The sequence below is a fragment of the Dermacentor albipictus genome, chromosome 5 (genome assembly GCF_038994185.2).
Source record: "Dermacentor albipictus isolate Rhodes 1998 colony chromosome 5, USDA_Dalb.pri_finalv2, whole genome shotgun sequence".
In the NCBI taxonomy this organism is placed as follows: domain Eukaryota; kingdom Metazoa; phylum Arthropoda; class Arachnida; order Ixodida; family Ixodidae; genus Dermacentor; species Dermacentor albipictus.
Window position 1 is genome coordinate 162,493,143 of NC_091825.1, and position 17,761 is coordinate 162,510,903.

A 17,761-nucleotide genomic window follows, 5' to 3' on the forward strand; every position below is an offset into this window, starting at 1 on the left:
TCGTAACTCCTGTTTCACAAAGTGGCTCTTCCAAAGCCCTAGAATTGTTTAAAGAGCCACTGTAGGTTGCAAGGAAGCTGTGTAAAGAGCAGTTGTTTTCATAGCTCATTTTGTACTATATTGCTCTTGTTGGCCATATTTTTATGTTCAAGAAATGGCATCTTTCTTAGACTGCTGTCACTTCTCCCAATTGTGAGGAATATCGTGGAGCTTCAGAAAATTATCTTGGCATGGTATTTGGGCCCACTTAGGAATTTAGCATATGCATCTGATCTGTGACAGAAGCAAGGCTCACGTTCTAGTAGTATAAACTTCATATATGTGAACCAAGATTTGCCACACCAAGGCCAAATTACATGTAGGCACACATTTCAGGAGGGGTGTTTTTGTTGAACCTAACATCAGAATTTCATTTAAAGGAAGGCAGATTTGTGTGATCTACATGATCAGTACTTTGGAGTATGCAGGCAAATTAGGTGGTTGTGCAGTGAGGCTCACATTTAGTGTGTGTTGGTCAACTACAGTTGGATCTCGTTAATTTGAACGCATTTAATTTGAACTTCCAGTTTATTTTAGCTGATTCTGTGGTCCTGTGAAAATTATCTGTATTTCAATGTGCAAGAATGCCTGGCAGTTTGAATATGTAAGCATTTGCAATAATTAACTGTTTGTGGTGGCACAGCAGCGCGAATTCACGGTGGCACCTCTGACCCTGTTGTGCAGCCGTGCGCCAGCTGCAGCTCCTGTCTCCCATTGCAAGTACTGTATTTTTGCACACCAAAAATTCAAGAAGCTTTAAAGTAAAATTCGGGTGCAGGCTAAACGCGAATTTTGCCTTGACGTGCGACTTCACAGCAGCACGTGCTAGGCTGCCATGAAGCCACATTTCCAGACTTTGTCACTCATGTGTTGGGCCAGTGCACATGTGCCGCCTAATGCAGTACTGCACGCAAGTCCCCCATTCGGTGAGCTTCCTTTTGTTTAATTTGAATAAATTATTGAGATTCAACTGTGATTTTGATGGACTAAAGCCCTGTGGTATAGGCTTGCCTATCGATATGTCTTTTTGAAGGTGCACTAAGATCTGCAAGTATGAAATTCTCAAATTTTAGGCGCAGATCTTAGGTGCCCATTCCTGCGGCGAGCGTTGGCATCAGCTTAACCAAGCAATTGAGCGCAGCGAAGGATAAAAGAGTGAATGCAGAGCACAGCGGGGGATGATAGATGTGAGGAGGAAAGCGGAGGAGGAGGATATGGCGAAAGCACGAGAAGAAAAGTGGAGTGTGACGACGATGGCTACGAGGTGGGAAGTCTGTCTGCTGCGGCTGCTATGAATCGCGCCCACACATCATTCACATGCTGGCTCTGGCGACTTCCAGATTAGCAAGCCAGTCGCATCTTAGTTCGCTACGTTTTCAACATGGCACATGAGACAGCTTGTCCATGCCAGCCAGCATATTGTGAAATGAAAGCATGTATAGAGCTGAACTCAAGTTTCGCATTCGGGAGTATGGAGTATTGTAATCAATGGTGAATTTTCTTGCCAAGTCTTTCTTTCATCAGTACCAAAAAGAATAAATGTTTTTTATTCCAGGAACGGAAAGAAGCCATGCTGAAGCGGAATATAGAACGAGAAAACAAGCTAGATGCTCGGCGAAGCACCAATCGTATGAGCATGAGCTTTGCTTTTGGCAGCTCAACACCGAGGACCTTTGATTTAGATTTGGCCACCATGAGCTCAGCCGGTGCCCCTGTGCTCATGTCAGCAGCGCCTCAGAGGAAATCAGAAGAGCGAGACTTTGAGAGCAGCCGCAAGAGGGCAGCATCGGCCTACAACTTGTGCCAGGCAGCAGGTAATGGCAGCTTTCAGAGTCCTCTGTGTGTGAGCTAATTGGTTTTCCATCATAAGCAGAAGTAAAGGGCGCACAGACTGGCAAAACAACTGTTTTTATTCTCAATGTGATTGAATATATTGCGTAACCTATAGTAACATATATGAGGAATATTAACTATATATATCCATGGTACTCTAGTGTGTTCCTACTATATTGTCGCAACCATTTTCCCATACCTTCTCCAGTCAAGGTGCAGTCCACTACACATGTTAAATAGACATTATAGTGCTGTTTCATGATGAAACAAACTCCTCTGTACATTTTATTTGGCCCATTTAAGGTGCTGAGTCTCGCATCTCTAACAAAAGCAATTGTACATGTGTTTGTGGGTGCGACACCAGCATCCATTTCTGACTCCTGGTACACATTTCTCAACTTGTATGGCACCTTTGAACAAACGCTCAACCATTTGGTAGAGGAAGTGTAGTATATGCTTGCAGAAATTGACATAAGGTCCACTCACTTATGTGTCATGCATGTATTGCAGCTTTTTCATATTTTTAGCAGGTTCATATTTTTCCATTGTTTTCATATCGTGCTGCCCTTGTTCACTGTTGTTAGATAATAACCCATTCAGTTTTGAATGGCAAAGCAATGTATTGGGGAAAGATAGCATATGTCTCGTACTCCTTGACACAAACAGTAGGGTGTGAAGTGTGGCAGAACACTGCAGCTTCAAACGCAACCGTAATGACACTCGTTGCTATGCTGGTAGACAACTCTTCAGAAGCTGAACAGCTCGAATGACACATGCAAAAAAAAAAAATGAACAGGAAAAAAACTGGCGTTCTTTGCCTGATGCATTTGTGTAATCTTCCAGTATTGTACTCTTTATAAAATCAATCTTGCAAAACCTTGTGAAAGCCGTAAGGAATTTGTTACTGTCAACTTCATATGAGCCTATTTTGTGTTTCATACTTGGGAGGCAAGGTTGTGTATGCTAGGGTAAAATTCAACTGCCTTCAATTGGGGCCAAAGAACAGTGGTTCACTTAATGGAAGCAATATTGGGGACAAACATAAATTATGTATTGGCAATCACTGTTTAGTGGCATTCCACTTGCATGTGTAAGCATTTAAAGGACCATCCATCATCTGGAATGTGTCCCGCGATAATGGTGCCGATGGAAAGATAATGTATCAGTGTGATAGAAACAAGTATGGTCTCATTCCTTGTATAAACACATTTTTAATTTGGTTCAGGAAATCATGTAAGGACTACATAAGTCAGCGCACAGCAGTGAAACAACATAACAAAATACATGTGGCTTAATATAAATATGTACGCCTTATCTGCTGTCAAGTACATTATGGTTTTCGTAGAAAGTTATTCTTTCGCTAGTGCAAAAGCCATTGCGCCTTTTAATTCTTGCTCTTTCTTTCTCAAGTGGTGCTGCCTTTGCACGATGAAAGATATTCTTGGTTTATGTTTGAGAATGTGATCATTTTCATAAAATTTGGGATAGTGCCAAGAATGCTGTAGTCCACATTGAATGCTGCTGCCGATGCATCTGACACTAGTCATCCAAAACCTGGAGAAAGTAATTGTATTCTGGAAAGTGAAAAACCAAGCATTCCACCCCAGATATAGTTACAGCACCTACCACATGCACCTTCTTGCAACCATTATTGTCTACCTGGCTGCTTCAGCTTGAGAACATTTCATACACGCTTATTGGTTCCCTCAAGACATTTTGTGTACCATTTCCATTTTCTTCTGTCATCGGTTTTCTAGAAATGTCCATATCAGTGGTCCGCCAGCTACATGGAATGCATTCAAATGACCAGCAAGAAAGTCTGTATATAGAACCATAAGTTTTACAGTATGCTGTCAGAATTTGCATAAATTTTAAAATACTTTTGCAACCGAAGCTGTACTAATTTCGAGCTCTTCACTTGTGAGTGCTGCAAGTGTCTGTACCCTGTAATTTATGGAGCTTGCAGGTATAAAAATTCTGTTTTAAAATTTTTCACACATTTTCTGAAGGGACCACTGTGGATCAACTCTTGACAGTAAGTTTTTGGTTCCACCACAAAAATGGGGGGAGGGTCTTTAAAAATAAGTATATGGTCCCTCTAAGGCAGTGTCTGACTTTCTCATTATATATTATGGTTTTTCTCCTTTACTAATGCACTGTGCTAAGTGCCGTAAATGTATTCATTTCCACAAGTCAAAAAGGTGTTTTCATTTCTGTGATGCATGATTTTCTGAGCATGTGTACCATTTGTATGTGGTGACACGTCATAAGGAAGGGTCACTCTAAGGCGTATTCACATCAAAAATTCGGTTTTACTTCCTGGACTGAGATAGAAATATTGTTTATGATGCACAGTGTATTTCTAAAAACTCTGAATTTATTTAATTTGTTTTCATCTGAGTGGTTTTGGATGTTCCGTATGCAAGTACCATATGTTAAGTCACGAGCTGGTGGCAACATATTTGGTGCTAATTGCCTGGTAGTAAACCTGCACATTTTGTACTGCTCTGTCAGCCATAGTACACATGCTGTCACATTTAGTGCATAATAGGATGACCAATTTTTTTACTCTATAGGTTTTCTTCGGTCTGGTGACATCACGCATCAATCAGTCGAACTTGTCCCCTTCCAAAAAGCAAAACTGTGGTGTTGAATTTTATTAAGTGTTGCTTATTGGTGGATAGCATATTGTGATTCATGATAAGTGATTATACATGCATTGTTCTGCGGAAGGGAATGCACTCAAGATTTTTTCGTGTCTATACCCCTTGAAAGCATTCAGGTGGGGCCGGGGCTTCTCTTGCAGACGCAGATCAGACTGACTCATCCCCAAGTCAGGGGGCAGTGCCTGATGTGGCATTCATTTCCCCTACCATTGGGGGTTGGCTTGTGGGGTCAGGGGTCACAGTGGGTGAGTAGAGAGACGACAGAGGGGCTCCTTTTGCTTGCTGCACCCCTGTCCCCTCAGCCAGCTGTTGGTGGTGTGTCCGCGAATGTGTGGTTGTCGCTTTCCTTTGGGGATTGAGTAGGGGGGGGGGGGGGGGACAGTTGGAGCGGGGGAGGGGGCGCTCTGCTTACTCTTGGGTCCTTCCTCTCTTCGGTCACTCTAACACTTTCCTCTGCACAGAGGTCTGCATTGAACACAGTTTACACTTGTTGCCTTTGTGTGTGGCACCGAAAGCTCTGGCTTCACTTACCTGCCATGGAATTTGTTGTTGTCAATATGTATACAACTGTCACAGACAGTCATAGTGTGTGAAGCTCAGAGCAGTTGTTTCTTTGAGACCTGGTTACTTGTGCTTGGCTAGGTGCACCCCTATTGATCTGATGTGTCTGGAGCCAAAGGATCACATACATGGTGACACGTCGAGTCAAGAGTTCAGGCTTGCGATGCTGGGAAAGCATCACCTTTTTCATGTCCCTTCACTTAGCTAGCCTAGTCATTACATTTGACACCATCATACTTATCACTTCATGCCAATTCCTTCATAATTAGTCCTAACACATCCATTCCCATTACATTATCGGAGTTGTGATGAGTACCGCTCATATCACAAGCAGCCAGGAATTCTTTGCCGACCTCTGTGTTTGAGATCCTTTGCTGTTTCAAGTAAAGACATTGCATCTTGTAAATTGGGTTGTGAACTGCATTCCTGTGTTACGATAGTGCCATACTCTGTTTTGGCCTGTTATTGTCTCCTTTCCCTGATGGCCGTTCTTGCTGGTTGAGCGTAACAGGCAGTGTTCTCGTAGTTCACACTTGCTTCACTCACTTTTGGCTGCTCTGTATCAAGTTGCTGTCATGACCTACAGTGTAGCTTGCGCAGCACTGTTGTGTGAAGTTTCCCGCCTACTTTGCTCTCACCTTTGTGGGCTTCTTGCTTTGTGGGGCCATTCAACTAGTGCACGTTCATTTGGGAATTGTGCGATGATGTGCACTATTGCATTTGTTTTCAGTGCAAGATCTTTGACAATAATGGGCTACTAATCCGCAGCTGTTGCGACATTCATAACTTCAGATTCATGTCGAGAGTTGCAGTACCTTTCCATCTGTGGCATTTTCGACAATTTGGTAAATATAACCAATGTAATCCTTAGGCCACAGGATTTCTTGTAACAATTAGTCAGAAGCCATAAATTCTGTCTTTAGAATTGTGAAGCACAAGATGCCTACAACCTTTTCATATTTAAGGGCCATAATAACCATATTTCTATGGTAATGGCAATAGTTTAATAGTTTACTAAGCCTAATAATGCAGACAAATTATGACTAACCATCAACACTGAATTGGCAGTTTATTGTGTCCTTCACTTTTATTATTGTGGTTCTCATAGCTTGTAATTTTTGGCTATACATGGCTTTTCTTTTCGCACTAACCATCACTTGCACTTCAACACACCCACTGTGTTTTCACAGCTGATAATTTGACTAGAGCTACGGAATATAGTAATTACACATGGACACCTGAGCACCATTATACTGATATCTATAGACAATGATTTTAATCTGATTGACATAAACGTTTAAGATAACTAAATTACAGGACTCATTAGTGATGTAATGCAAAGCAGCTACATACACGAAATACTAGGTCTTTTCTTTCACATTTTTTATACAGTACATATTAGTAGTTACATTTTCGGCATTTACGCGGCATTAGTATCCATCACATGATTTGTCAGAGGGCCTTATTTTTGTAAATTATTTATTACAGTTTGTTTTCCCACTGTATGGAAGAGCTCTTAGTTTATACCATTTGAGGAGCTCCCCGTACGCTCCATGTTTAAGAATCCAGACACAGTAATTGAAGAATGGCATGGAGGTCAACTTATTGTTAGACCACCTATGGACAGCAAAACTAACTGTAATATACCACTTCCTCTAGCACCGCAACAAGAAAAATAGAGTAGATCTGTGAAACCGCTGTAAAGAACAGCAAATAGGCACAACATTCAGTCAACACCAGTTTGATTTTCCAAAAGCCACATGTCAAGCTCAGAGAGCGACACATGGATTGCTGCAGTTTCTGAAAGCTGACATGCTCCCGTGACTAGCCACAGTCTTGTCGGTGTGCCTCATGATGAAGTGGAACCCTGAGTGGGCTCTCTCCTTTCTCTATATCCTGTGACCTTTCTCCCCCTTTAGGTAGGGTAACAAACCAGACATGCTTCTGGTTGATTTTCCTGCCTACTTTTCTCTTTCATTTTGAGCAGATTTTATCAGGTGGTAGGCATCAGAAGTTTAATTTGGTCACTTACTGTTACCTGCGCAGATTGGTAGAATGGCTGGAATTTTGAAACCGGTATGATTGAGGAACTCTTGCGGTCACAGTTGGGCTGGCAGACACTTTCTCTAGCTACATTTAACGGGGCATGATTGAGTGGCCTTGCAGTAAAAAGCACTGACTGCTGGGCCACTTTGCAGTGCATTGCTGTTGGGAAGTGCAGCGGCATGGGACGAGCACTCAATTATAACACGGCAAGCTGGGCGAGTTGGTGATTGAACATGTTCCTATGGGTGGGCAGCGCAACCCGGACGAAAGGCACGAGGAACTACACAATACGAGCGCAGACTAACAACTGGTTTATTTTTTCAGGCAAGGGACTAAAATATACAGAAAATGTAAACACATGTAAAGTGACGCTTACAAGGGTGAAAGGGTGTTAGCCTATCTTGCCACTCAAAAACTCAGAGTCTTTATCCTGCAGAGTGATGGAAGTCTCGCTGACGCATGCGCCTGAGTTTACATGCATGAAGTAGGCTTCCACAATGTCGCGGTTGATTTGATTCATATTTTTATACAATATTTCCATTTGTTCAAACATAGGTTTTCATAAATAATGTCTACAATGCGCAGCCAGATTAGAACCTGTTGCATTCCTGATCGCACCTTGGTGCTCCCTAAGGCGGATGTTAAGACAGCGTCCCGTCTGCCCAAAGTACTTTTTGCCGCACGAAACTGGAATGGCGTAGACCACTCCCACCGAGCATGCCACAAGCTGCCCCGAGTGTTTGACGCGGCTCATAACCTTGGATGCCTGTTGAGGTCTATTGACAAGATTGCAAATCTTGTTTAACGAGTTCTTTGCTGAAAAGGCAACTTGAACACCATATTTCATGGCTGTCCTTTTTAACCCATGCCCCATCTGATGTACATAAGGGATGACTGCATACTTTTTTACTTCTATCACTCTGCAGAATAAAGAAACTGAGTTTTTGAATGGCAAGATAGGCTAACACCCTTTCACCCTTGTAAGCATCACTTTACATGTGTTTACATTTTCTGTAATTTTAGTCCCTTGTTTGAAAAAATCAACTGGTTGTTAGTCTGCGCTCGTATCGTGTACTTCTCTTGTCTTTCATCCAGGTTGCTCAACCCACCCATAGGAACAAGTACTGCTTTTCCTCCAGGAATCTTTGAAACCAGAGACCATACTTCGACTCCAATGCCATAAGGGTTGTGTGCAATGACTGGCAAAGGCATAGGGTTGGTTGCATGGAAACAGGCAGCCACCACACCAGTGCTCAATACCTTGCAATTAGTATTGCGTGTTGTTACCTAAGGTCAGGCAGGCCATGATGTTCTCAGATTTGACTCTTGTGAAACGTAAATATAACTTCAAATTTGGTTCAAGTTCCAAAGTAGTAGCAGCTATTTAAAGGGACACTAAAGCCAAATGTTAAGTCAAGCTAAAGTGATAGATTAGAGCTCGACATCTGAGGTGCCAATTGCAAACAGAGCTTTAGTAATTGTGAAATTGAGATAAATGCAGGACACAATTAGCGACTTTCCCGGGACATTCAAGTACTTTTCAACCATCCAGCAGTAACACAACGCTGTGAAGAAAACCCATATATGTTTCCTAGAGAGCTTTTAAGTTAAATAAAAATTCCCTTTGCCAAGTCAACCCACCTGCTTCCATCTCTGCTACTGACAAAAATTTAAAGTCTGCCCTTGCTACCTGAGCTGTGCTGGCAGGCACTTGTAGTAGCATCCCAATGTGTGCCCTCCCATGCCGCTATTCTCTTCCGTTCTGTCGGGCTCTACAGCCGGCTCTTGGCCACCGCAGACTCTTGCAGACATGGCCCACAAGTGCGCTGCTTGGTGTCTGGCCCCGACCCAGGAGAGGACCCCATGACGCGCAGCATGACGGCGTTGCCAAGCCAGCACAGCCGTGGACGGCGCAAGACGGACCTCATGCCAGTCATCCCGTGGAACCGGAGTGCAGCAGCCTCGGCCTCGCGCTCCCGGTCACCAGCCACGGCTCCATCGTCGTCCTCGTCAGGTGTGGCTCAGCGTGCCGTGAGCATGTCGCGCCTGGACATGCTTGCACAGCCTCGGCGGCCGCGGCTGCTTCCAGCCAGCCCCAGCTCGGGTGCCTCTGCTGCCACGCCACCAAGTATGGCTGCCAAGAGCATGCTCAACTTGTCTTCAGGCAGCCCTCCTTCCAGGCGGGGGGTGGTAGACATGTCCCAAAGCATGGTGCTGTCGGGCAGGGGTGGGCTGGGGAGCAGCAAGCTGCAGTCGGCACGCAGCATGAGCCAGCTGGCAATTGCACCCCGCCCCACACGGGCCTCGCAGCTCAGGGCCACCAACCGGATGGCAGGAAGCGCAGGTGGGTGGCAGTGCATGCTTTGCTGCTAGGGACAGCTCTGCCATGTCTGCATGTTGGAAGTGTGACTTTGGAGGCCAGTTCTGTTCGATCTTGCCACACTTGCATAATGCCCTGAAGTATGGCAGTTGGTATATACCAGGCTTATGATATACATGGTCGCTTTAGGTACACAAATCTGACCACATTTTAATCACAGCCCTCTGGCTTGTATGGCAAATGCTTGTGAAAAGCTTCATGCTCAAGGCTACCTACTTTGGGAGCTATTATTCAAATACATAGGAGCAGAGAAATCATATTGTTCAGCATCTGCCGAACCAGTTTAGGTGCGATTTGTTGAACGTAAATGGTGAAAGTTAATCTCTGTTGGGAGCAGATTTTTTATTTTGATTATCGAATCTTTTTACAGATTTTGTCGAAGACCAAACAATAGAAAAAATGAAACTACATCTCTTGAACTTGGCTGTAAAGGATGAGATCACATTTCTATTAACTGCTCTCAACTAAGGCATCTAAAACATGAAAATTTATATACTATACAACCATCTAAAATATGTCAGTAAATTATTAATGTAACTTTTGCAAAGAACCCAAAACAATTTAATGATTTCATGAAAGCTATGAAGTAATCCAACATAAAGAAATAATTTCTCTACATCAGACAATCTAACAGTTTACAAAAATTGCAATATCTGTTTTTTTTTTGTTTTGCAGTTACATTGCTGTAAACTCTTTTTATTTCCTTTGTTCTTTTTGGATTTAAAGATTTCTTGGCAATACACTTGAGGTCCTAAATAAAAATTTTTATTCTTACAGTTGGTCAAATTGCAAGCTTTTTTTTTTTCTTTTTGGCCAAGTGACAGTGCTTCTAGATAAAGGAATTAACATCGGTTGCTCCAAAGCGGCTCACCAGTGGAGCGCTTCTTGCTTTATTTGGCTTGCACGCTTGTATAAGTACTCTTCCTACCCTGACCATGGTGATGGGTTCCTTTCGACCACTTGTGAGTATGCCATCTTTCTTCTAACTTTTTTATTCACCACCACGGGACACTGCTACTCATTCACCATCTTGGTATGCTTTGCATGGAATTCTTATTTCTTTAACTTTGTGTGCTGCCTGGAGGGAGGGTGGGGCTTTTGCTCAAGAGTGTTTTCACTCTTGACGTCCCTTACTTTCACTGCTTTGCGATCTCACTCTTCGCACTAAGCGTGTGTGATCTCCTAAAATAATCGGGGGCTTTTGGCCATGCACAAATATGCATCTGATATGCATGAGAAGCCTACGCAATGATTTTTCATATTCATGCATTCATTATTTACATGTCTGCAACTTTCCAACTTGCACAAACACTTTCTCGGATCACCTGCTTGTGTCTAAATATATTAGAGTGTTTCATGTACGTTATAAGATTTGAATGTTTCATGCACCTTTTCCTTTCCGGGAGATTAACACTGCAAAATTAATGTGGTGGTTAATATCTGCGGGTGTGGTATCTCCAAGGGCCTTTTCAGATACAGTACTATGTATTTTGCTTTCTTGTGTCAAGGTCATAGCACAAGTTAAAGATAATGTTAAAAACTACAGTGACATAAATATGAAACTGTAGTGAAATTACATCACCTCATGTGCATGACAAGTGTTCCCATGGATTGCGATCAAGCTTTGTTCATCAGAGACTGTGAAGTGCTATCATGTGTTGGTTGGTTGTGTATGGGCTCTAATTATATTGTTACTAGATAGGACAGGTCTATTCACTCTTTTCTGTCTTCTAGCATATCCATTTATGTACAAACTAATGGGACACGCATGCTAACAGCTTGCCAAGTGGGCAGCAGACGAAACGCTCTGGCTTTAATTTCTTTTCATATAATATTGTTACGTGAACGAAGGATTAAGAACTGGAGACTATTTACAAAGTAACTTTGCAAAAGATAACTGCAGCGCTAGCCGGTTCAGCATGAGATAGCTCAAGAGCCAGAGAGCATTCGTCGTCCACAAGAAACATGCAATATGCATGTATCGTTATTCCTGGCAGCAGGAGCACCGTCCCGGTGCGTCTAAATATCGGTGATAACAGGAGAGTGATAGGGTTTGAGGCGTGCGACATGCACAACGTCAGTAGAATTCGGGGCAGATGAGGCACTGGTACTGACTGCATGGGGCGATTTCGTACGTAACTGGAATCGCGGCACGCAGCACTCAATATGGGCCTGTGTACTGAGACAGGAGTTTTTCTGACAGGCCAATGTGATGAGTTGGGGACCACAGGAGTACCAGAGATCCAGGCGAAAAGTGGATGTCTCTGTGTTGGCGATCGTACAAACGCCGTTGCTTCTCTTGGGAAGTCAGGAGGCGAGCGCGGGCAATTTCGCGTGCTTGGGCTGCCCTGGTGATGGCGTCAAGTGCATACTCGCTGGTCTCTGCTGCGGCAAATGGAAGGGATGCGTCCAGTGGCAATGTTGGTTCTCGGCCGAACAACAGAAAGAACGGGGAATAACCTGTGGTGCCGTGATGCAGAGAATTATATGCAAAAGTGACATAGGATAGGGCAAGGTCCCAATTGATATAGTTGGATGGATGATGCATACTTTACAAGCATGTCTGTTAGGGGGCAATTCAAACACTCCGTGAGACCATTAGTCTGTGGATGGTAAGACGTAGTCAGTTTGTGCTTGATTGAGCAGGACTGCAGGATGTCGGCGATGACTCTAGAAAGAAACAATATGTGTCAATTTAATTAGGTATGTGAAGAAGAGCATGTGCTTTATTATAAAGTTATAGTCAGCCTTGTGCAAGCAGTGGTTTTGGCATTCGCTACTGGATCTTCAGCAAAGATGAGAGAGTTACCTAATGGCTCAAAAATAAAGGCAAAAAGCTACTTTTATTATTATTTGTGTAATGAAAGATGGGAAGATAGGACACACTAGAGCCAACTAAACCAAAGAACGGTGATTTTCAGCAAGTCATTAATCTTGGTTGCAAACATCAACCTAGCAAACAAATTTACAAAATACAGCTGACAGACCTTTGACCTGCAGCCTTATGATGCAAGTTCATCTGGCCAAACTAAAAGCCAAGGGGTGTCCGGAGCACATTAATTTGCTAGAAATATTCAAAAGATTAATTGCTGATAGTTTTCATACTCGTTATGAATTGTGTGGCATGTTAGCATTTCATGTACTATCATCCTCCTAAAGTGTGGGGAGTGGGAGCGGTATGTTGTAGCAAACACATTTCTTCGTGCACTCTGGGCACATGAGCCAGTGTTCTAGTTTGAAGATTACTAGCAAATTGCTCGGAGAACAAGAAGCAGTGTTTTGTGCATGTACAAGCTACCACCTGTTTCTCAGGGTTTACAATCGGAGTGTTTACAGCGTGGTGCTGCTGTATGCATGTGAAGACAAATTTGCTCGACAGCAAAACTTGTCATATAGTACGCTTAAGTGTGCTTTTGCAAGATTCTGCAACTGGCTGTGAGCAAAAACATGACAGATTAAATTCATGTGAACACACACACACACATATATATATATATATATATATATGAGTGGTCTCCTTGCGACGCTCATGGCGCGCACGCTCCGATTCCGCGTGCGCCGGACGACCACCGCGGTTTCAAGCACTCCGAGCCGCCATACGTGCAGGGCACCGCGTCCGCGCCTGCTCCGGTCCGCTTCGTGTGCCGCCGTGCAGCTGCGCGCATACGCGCCTCGCCGGTCCTAGCTTAGGGGAAGGCGAGACCACACGCGCAGCAAGGGAGAGCGTAGGCAAAGCTCTCTAGAAGCCACAAGGAACATTTATTAAGGTTGGACTCAACACAGACACACGTTTTAACATGACGTCCGAATCTGAAGCCAATTACACAAAGCATGGTCAAATGGTCGCCGGTGGCCGCGAATGGCGCACCGCGACAGAGAGAGAACAAAGAACAAGGAACCCCAGCAGTAAGAGGCTGCCTATCCTTCGGTCAGCGCCTGCCATCGCGCGCCCCACGGCAGAGAAAAGAGAAATATAAAGAAACGACAGACGAACAGACGGGGGCATGATCGGCAGACGCTACGTCAGGACATCGAGACGACGGAAGAGTGCGCACGCCCGCTGAGGCCGGGACCCCGACAAGCCGAAGTAACCATCAGCTGGCAGCGGACAAAGGGGGCTGCCGCCAGCAGAGAGGAACACGTACGCACCTTCCGACGCCCCGATGTTGTCTCTTGGGGCCCCGTGTTGCGCGCGCTTACCCGGAGTGCACGCAAGCAGGGCCCGAATCCCGCCAAAATGTCAGTCAGTGGGGAAAGCCTGTTGGCCTTCCCGTGGGCGAGATGACAGCAGAGCGACAGTGTTTTATGACCCGCTGCCAGCCCGTCCAGGCAAGGAGGAGAGGGACACGGAGCCCCCCCCCCCGGCAAAACAACGCAATGGCCCCCACACAATCACCGCGAGAGCCAGAACCCCCACCCCCTTCTCACACACGCGCACACGCACGCACACACACGCACGCACACACACACACACACACACAGTAAAATCTTGATAATTCGAACCTGAAGGGACCTGAAATTTTGTTCAGATTAAAAGCAGGATTTGTGCGTGAAGTATTCGTGCACTGTAGCACGATGCACAAATGGTGCAAGTCGTGAAATATCGCAGCACGCAAGCACACAACGAGCGAGAACCACTAAACTGCCCACGTCGGCCTACGCTCGCTTTCTGATAATGGCAGAAAACGAAACTTCAAGGAGCGGACTAAGCTGGTGCCGGCGCACACGCATGGTGACTGTCGAAGAATAGGCTGATGATGATTATTTTTTCTAAGCAAGAAAATCACAATACTTATGTAAAAGTGAAACAATGTTACCACTTTGTCACGGTGCAACAAACGTTATCATATTTCGTAAACATTCTAAGAAGCAAATAAAGTGGACAAATTTGCTGCTTTACACATAACATCAGAGCACAGTCGTGAATGAAATGCCAGCAAAACTCATGTAGTCGAGGCACCAGACAAAAGCCATGTGCAATGCAAAACCTACATTTTGTTTACATGTTCAATCTCTTTAATAAGATGTCTTGTATGCCAATTATGTGCTATATTTCCTGCTGTTCAGTTCAGTTCAGTTCAAAACTTGTTCAATTTTGCTGGAGCATATCTGATGCATATCTGATGAAGCTTCCATATCTGTGTATAGCTACCGGCAAGGAGCAGCAGTCACCATCACGACCTCGTTCGTCTATGTCAGTGGCATCTGAGCACTCGGTCGCCTCTAGCCAGATGTCTTCATCGGTGGTGATGCGTCCAAGGCCACCTCCACGGAAGCCCAGGCCACTCAGCATTGCAGGCACCATCCCGGACAAAGCGCTGCAAAGTAGGCAAAATCTTGTCACAGAAAAGACAGGTATGCACCAAGCTACTACCATGGTGACATGCGTGCAGTTTCTTCTTTCAACTCTGCAGTGCTGCTTGGTTCCACATTCTAGTGTCACACTTTTGCATACATGGTCTCTTCAGTGATGGGACATATTTTGCTTGCTACTAACATGATAGTTTACTTGTCCCCACCCTGTAGCTCCCCACACTGTGAGCTTTCATTCTTTTCCACTCACCTGCTTGGTTGAGATTCTTTTTTTTTTTTTAGACGAGGTGACCGTTTTCAACTTCCAGTAAAATTGATTTTGACATGAACCATTCAAATGCAAACAGACAAAAATTGGAGACACAGTATGTGAGGATGTTTGATCACTTGAGAGTGCATTACAGCATTGCTGCTCAGCCAGCCTCCAATGAACATGTTGCAGTTTCACATATTCTGGGGAGTGTGAGAAAGAGGAATGTTACAGGGCATTTCAGTGTAACTGCTCTTAACTTTTTGTCGTTAGAACCTGCAATGACTACAGTCAAATCTTGATATAAAGAATCACGTGGGATCGCCGAAAATTGTTCATTATTTTGAAATATCGTTGTAATGAAGACATTGTGGTTATAAGCCACTGGACAAGCCTAGGAATGAAAACAACATACCTTGGCAATAGGCACATGTGCAGACGAGCATACTCTCAAATAAAAATGTTTCAGGTGGCAAATGAAGCAGCACGAGGACTTTCTAGCCGTGCTCTTCAAGACCGAGCAACTTACACTTCACCCGGGGAACACAGGGATCGATTATTAACATATAACGAAATCACGAAGCATTATTATTTAAGCTGAAGGCAGTACCCATTGCCACACGGTAAGCTTTGCAGAGCCCAAGCTGTCACATTATGTTTGCTACAGACTAAAACATACCCAAGTCCAGATTTTATTAACAGGCTCTATCCTGAGAGGGAAACTCAAATCAACTGTAATAAGTGCAATGGCATCATTACTCTTGACCACATGCTTTGGCAGTGCCCCGCGGTCTTCACAGACTGTGACAAGGAAGAATGGTGGCGGCAAATACTACACAGCGAATCGCTCTCTGACCAATTACGGGCAGTCCAGAAGGCCCGCGATGTGGCTGAAGGGCTCGGCCTGACAGTCCCAACGTGGGAGCGGCCCGCGTCAACCTATGGTTGACCTTCAGGACCAAATAAAGTTCTTCATACCATACCATACTCACTTCAAAGCTTCTTTATTTGAAGAAATAAGTGGTTTTCTTCTGGCGCATGCCAGAAGAAAATCACTTGGGAATCGTAGGAATGCATCTACATCGAAAAAGGGCTGCGATACTGATTACATTGTGCAACATTCTCAATTATCGCCATAACTTTATATAAGCTTGGTATTCAACTTCACTTTTCTTTAAAATGGGCTCTGTCTTCCTGGTGTTAGATATGGAGCTGGTTCCTGAGGCTACTTCGAGTTCCCCAAACCGCTTCGAGTGGCAGCACAGCTAATTGAGGAATGCAGAGGCAGGAAAGCGCATTCCAGAGAAGCGGCCGAGCAAACAAGTTTAAGGCAACAAGTTCGTGCGTCGCCGGGATTAGAAGGGGGCCTGGGACAATGGAGCGCAATCGACCCCCTTCGTCTTTGAAGAAGGCATTTGCCACCGCTGCGGAGCCGAGTCACCGGGAGCAGGTGGGCATCCGACAATGAAGCAGGTGCACGAGCGCCCCCCCCCCCCCCCGCTCCTTCTCCAGCCTACAAGTGGATTGCCAGTCTGCGTGGCAAGACCGCAGAGAGCCCCGACAGGTGTGCCACGCGACACGGGCGCCTACCATTGGCTGCAAGTGGCGTCATCGGAGTGGACTCTCCCATTGGTCAAACATGACGTGACTTGCAGTGCTCGAAGGGCTTATAAGAAGCCTTCCAGAGAGACCTGAGCATTCTGGGACATGCCCTGATTCCCTGTTTCACCTCTCTCGAACTTCTTGCCGCGGGCCGCAGCGTCCGAGTTGCTGCGGGCCCGTAATGTCTGTACGACTGTTAATTGACGTCTCACGTCCCCTGTACATAATGTAGAATAAATCCTCCCAAGTTTTGAGGGTCTCCATCCCGACGTCCCGTACTTCAACCCCTACATCTGGTTGGCAGCGGTAGGATCGCCTCCGAATACATCAGCTGGTGGCAGCGCTACGAATCAACCTTCGTCGAGAGAGATCGTAAAGAACCGGGAAGAGCGAAGAAGAGAGAGCCTTCGTCGAAAGAGGTCCGAAGAGACTGGGAGTATCGAAGAAGGAGCGAGCCTTCGACCGAGGGAGTCCGGAAGGAACCGGCAACAGCGGACGAACGAACCGGATGGCAGGGTGCTGCAACCGTAAGTGAGCGCGTGGTTTTTTTCCTTATGATTCGTCAGACTCAAAGGTTGTGTGTTCAATTTTGATAGTTCTGGGAATCGGGAGTTTGTTGCATTGTGTGTTTGCACAAATTAATTAAGGAAAACAGTTTTAACCACCTGTCAGGGCAGCTGCCATGGATCTTAGAAGGTTGACGAGGTTGGATTTGTTGTTGGTGTGCGACGATTTGGGAGTTGAGGCGGACGAACGGATGGAAACGCCAGCTATCATAAAGGCGATTAACGATAGTGGCAATGATGATGAAAGTATTAGGCTTGCTTGGGAGGTGATACAGGAGCCACGGGAGCGTGTGCGTCGTGTACGTTTGCGAGAGCGTCGTGAGCTTAGGAGTGAGCGTCAGCGTGAAGAACGCGAGAATGAACGGAAGCAGGAGCTTCAAGAACTTACTCTTAGGTGTCAGCGTCACGAACGTGAGAAGGCACGCGAACGTGAGCGAGAGGAAAAGTATGAGAGAGAGAAGGCAGCACTGATCAAAGAGATACAGTATTGTGATCAGTTATTGGC

General features: G+C 45.0%; 1 protein-coding gene across 11 annotated transcripts in view; it reads left to right on the forward strand.

The window, feature by feature from the left end:
* LOC135904002 (ensconsin-like) overlaps positions 1-17,761 on the forward strand; it is a 137,393-nt gene that overhangs the window by 71,113 nt on the left and 48,519 nt on the right. For 6 of the 11 annotated variants that reach the window (XM_065434518.2, XM_065434524.2, XM_065434519.2 and 3 more), the window contains 4 exons: positions 1,595-1,853; positions 4,679-4,783; positions 8,944-9,489; positions 14,674-14,880. In XM_065434518.2, the coding sequence (XP_065290590.2) occupies positions 1,595-1,853; positions 4,679-4,783; positions 8,944-9,489; positions 14,674-14,880 (1,117 nt within the window). The remainder of the gene's footprint in view (positions 1-1,594; positions 1,854-4,678; positions 4,784-8,943; positions 9,490-14,673; positions 14,881-17,761) is intronic. The other 5 variants (XM_065434527.2, XM_065434529.2, XM_065434521.2 and 2 more) reach the window with 5 other exon arrangements.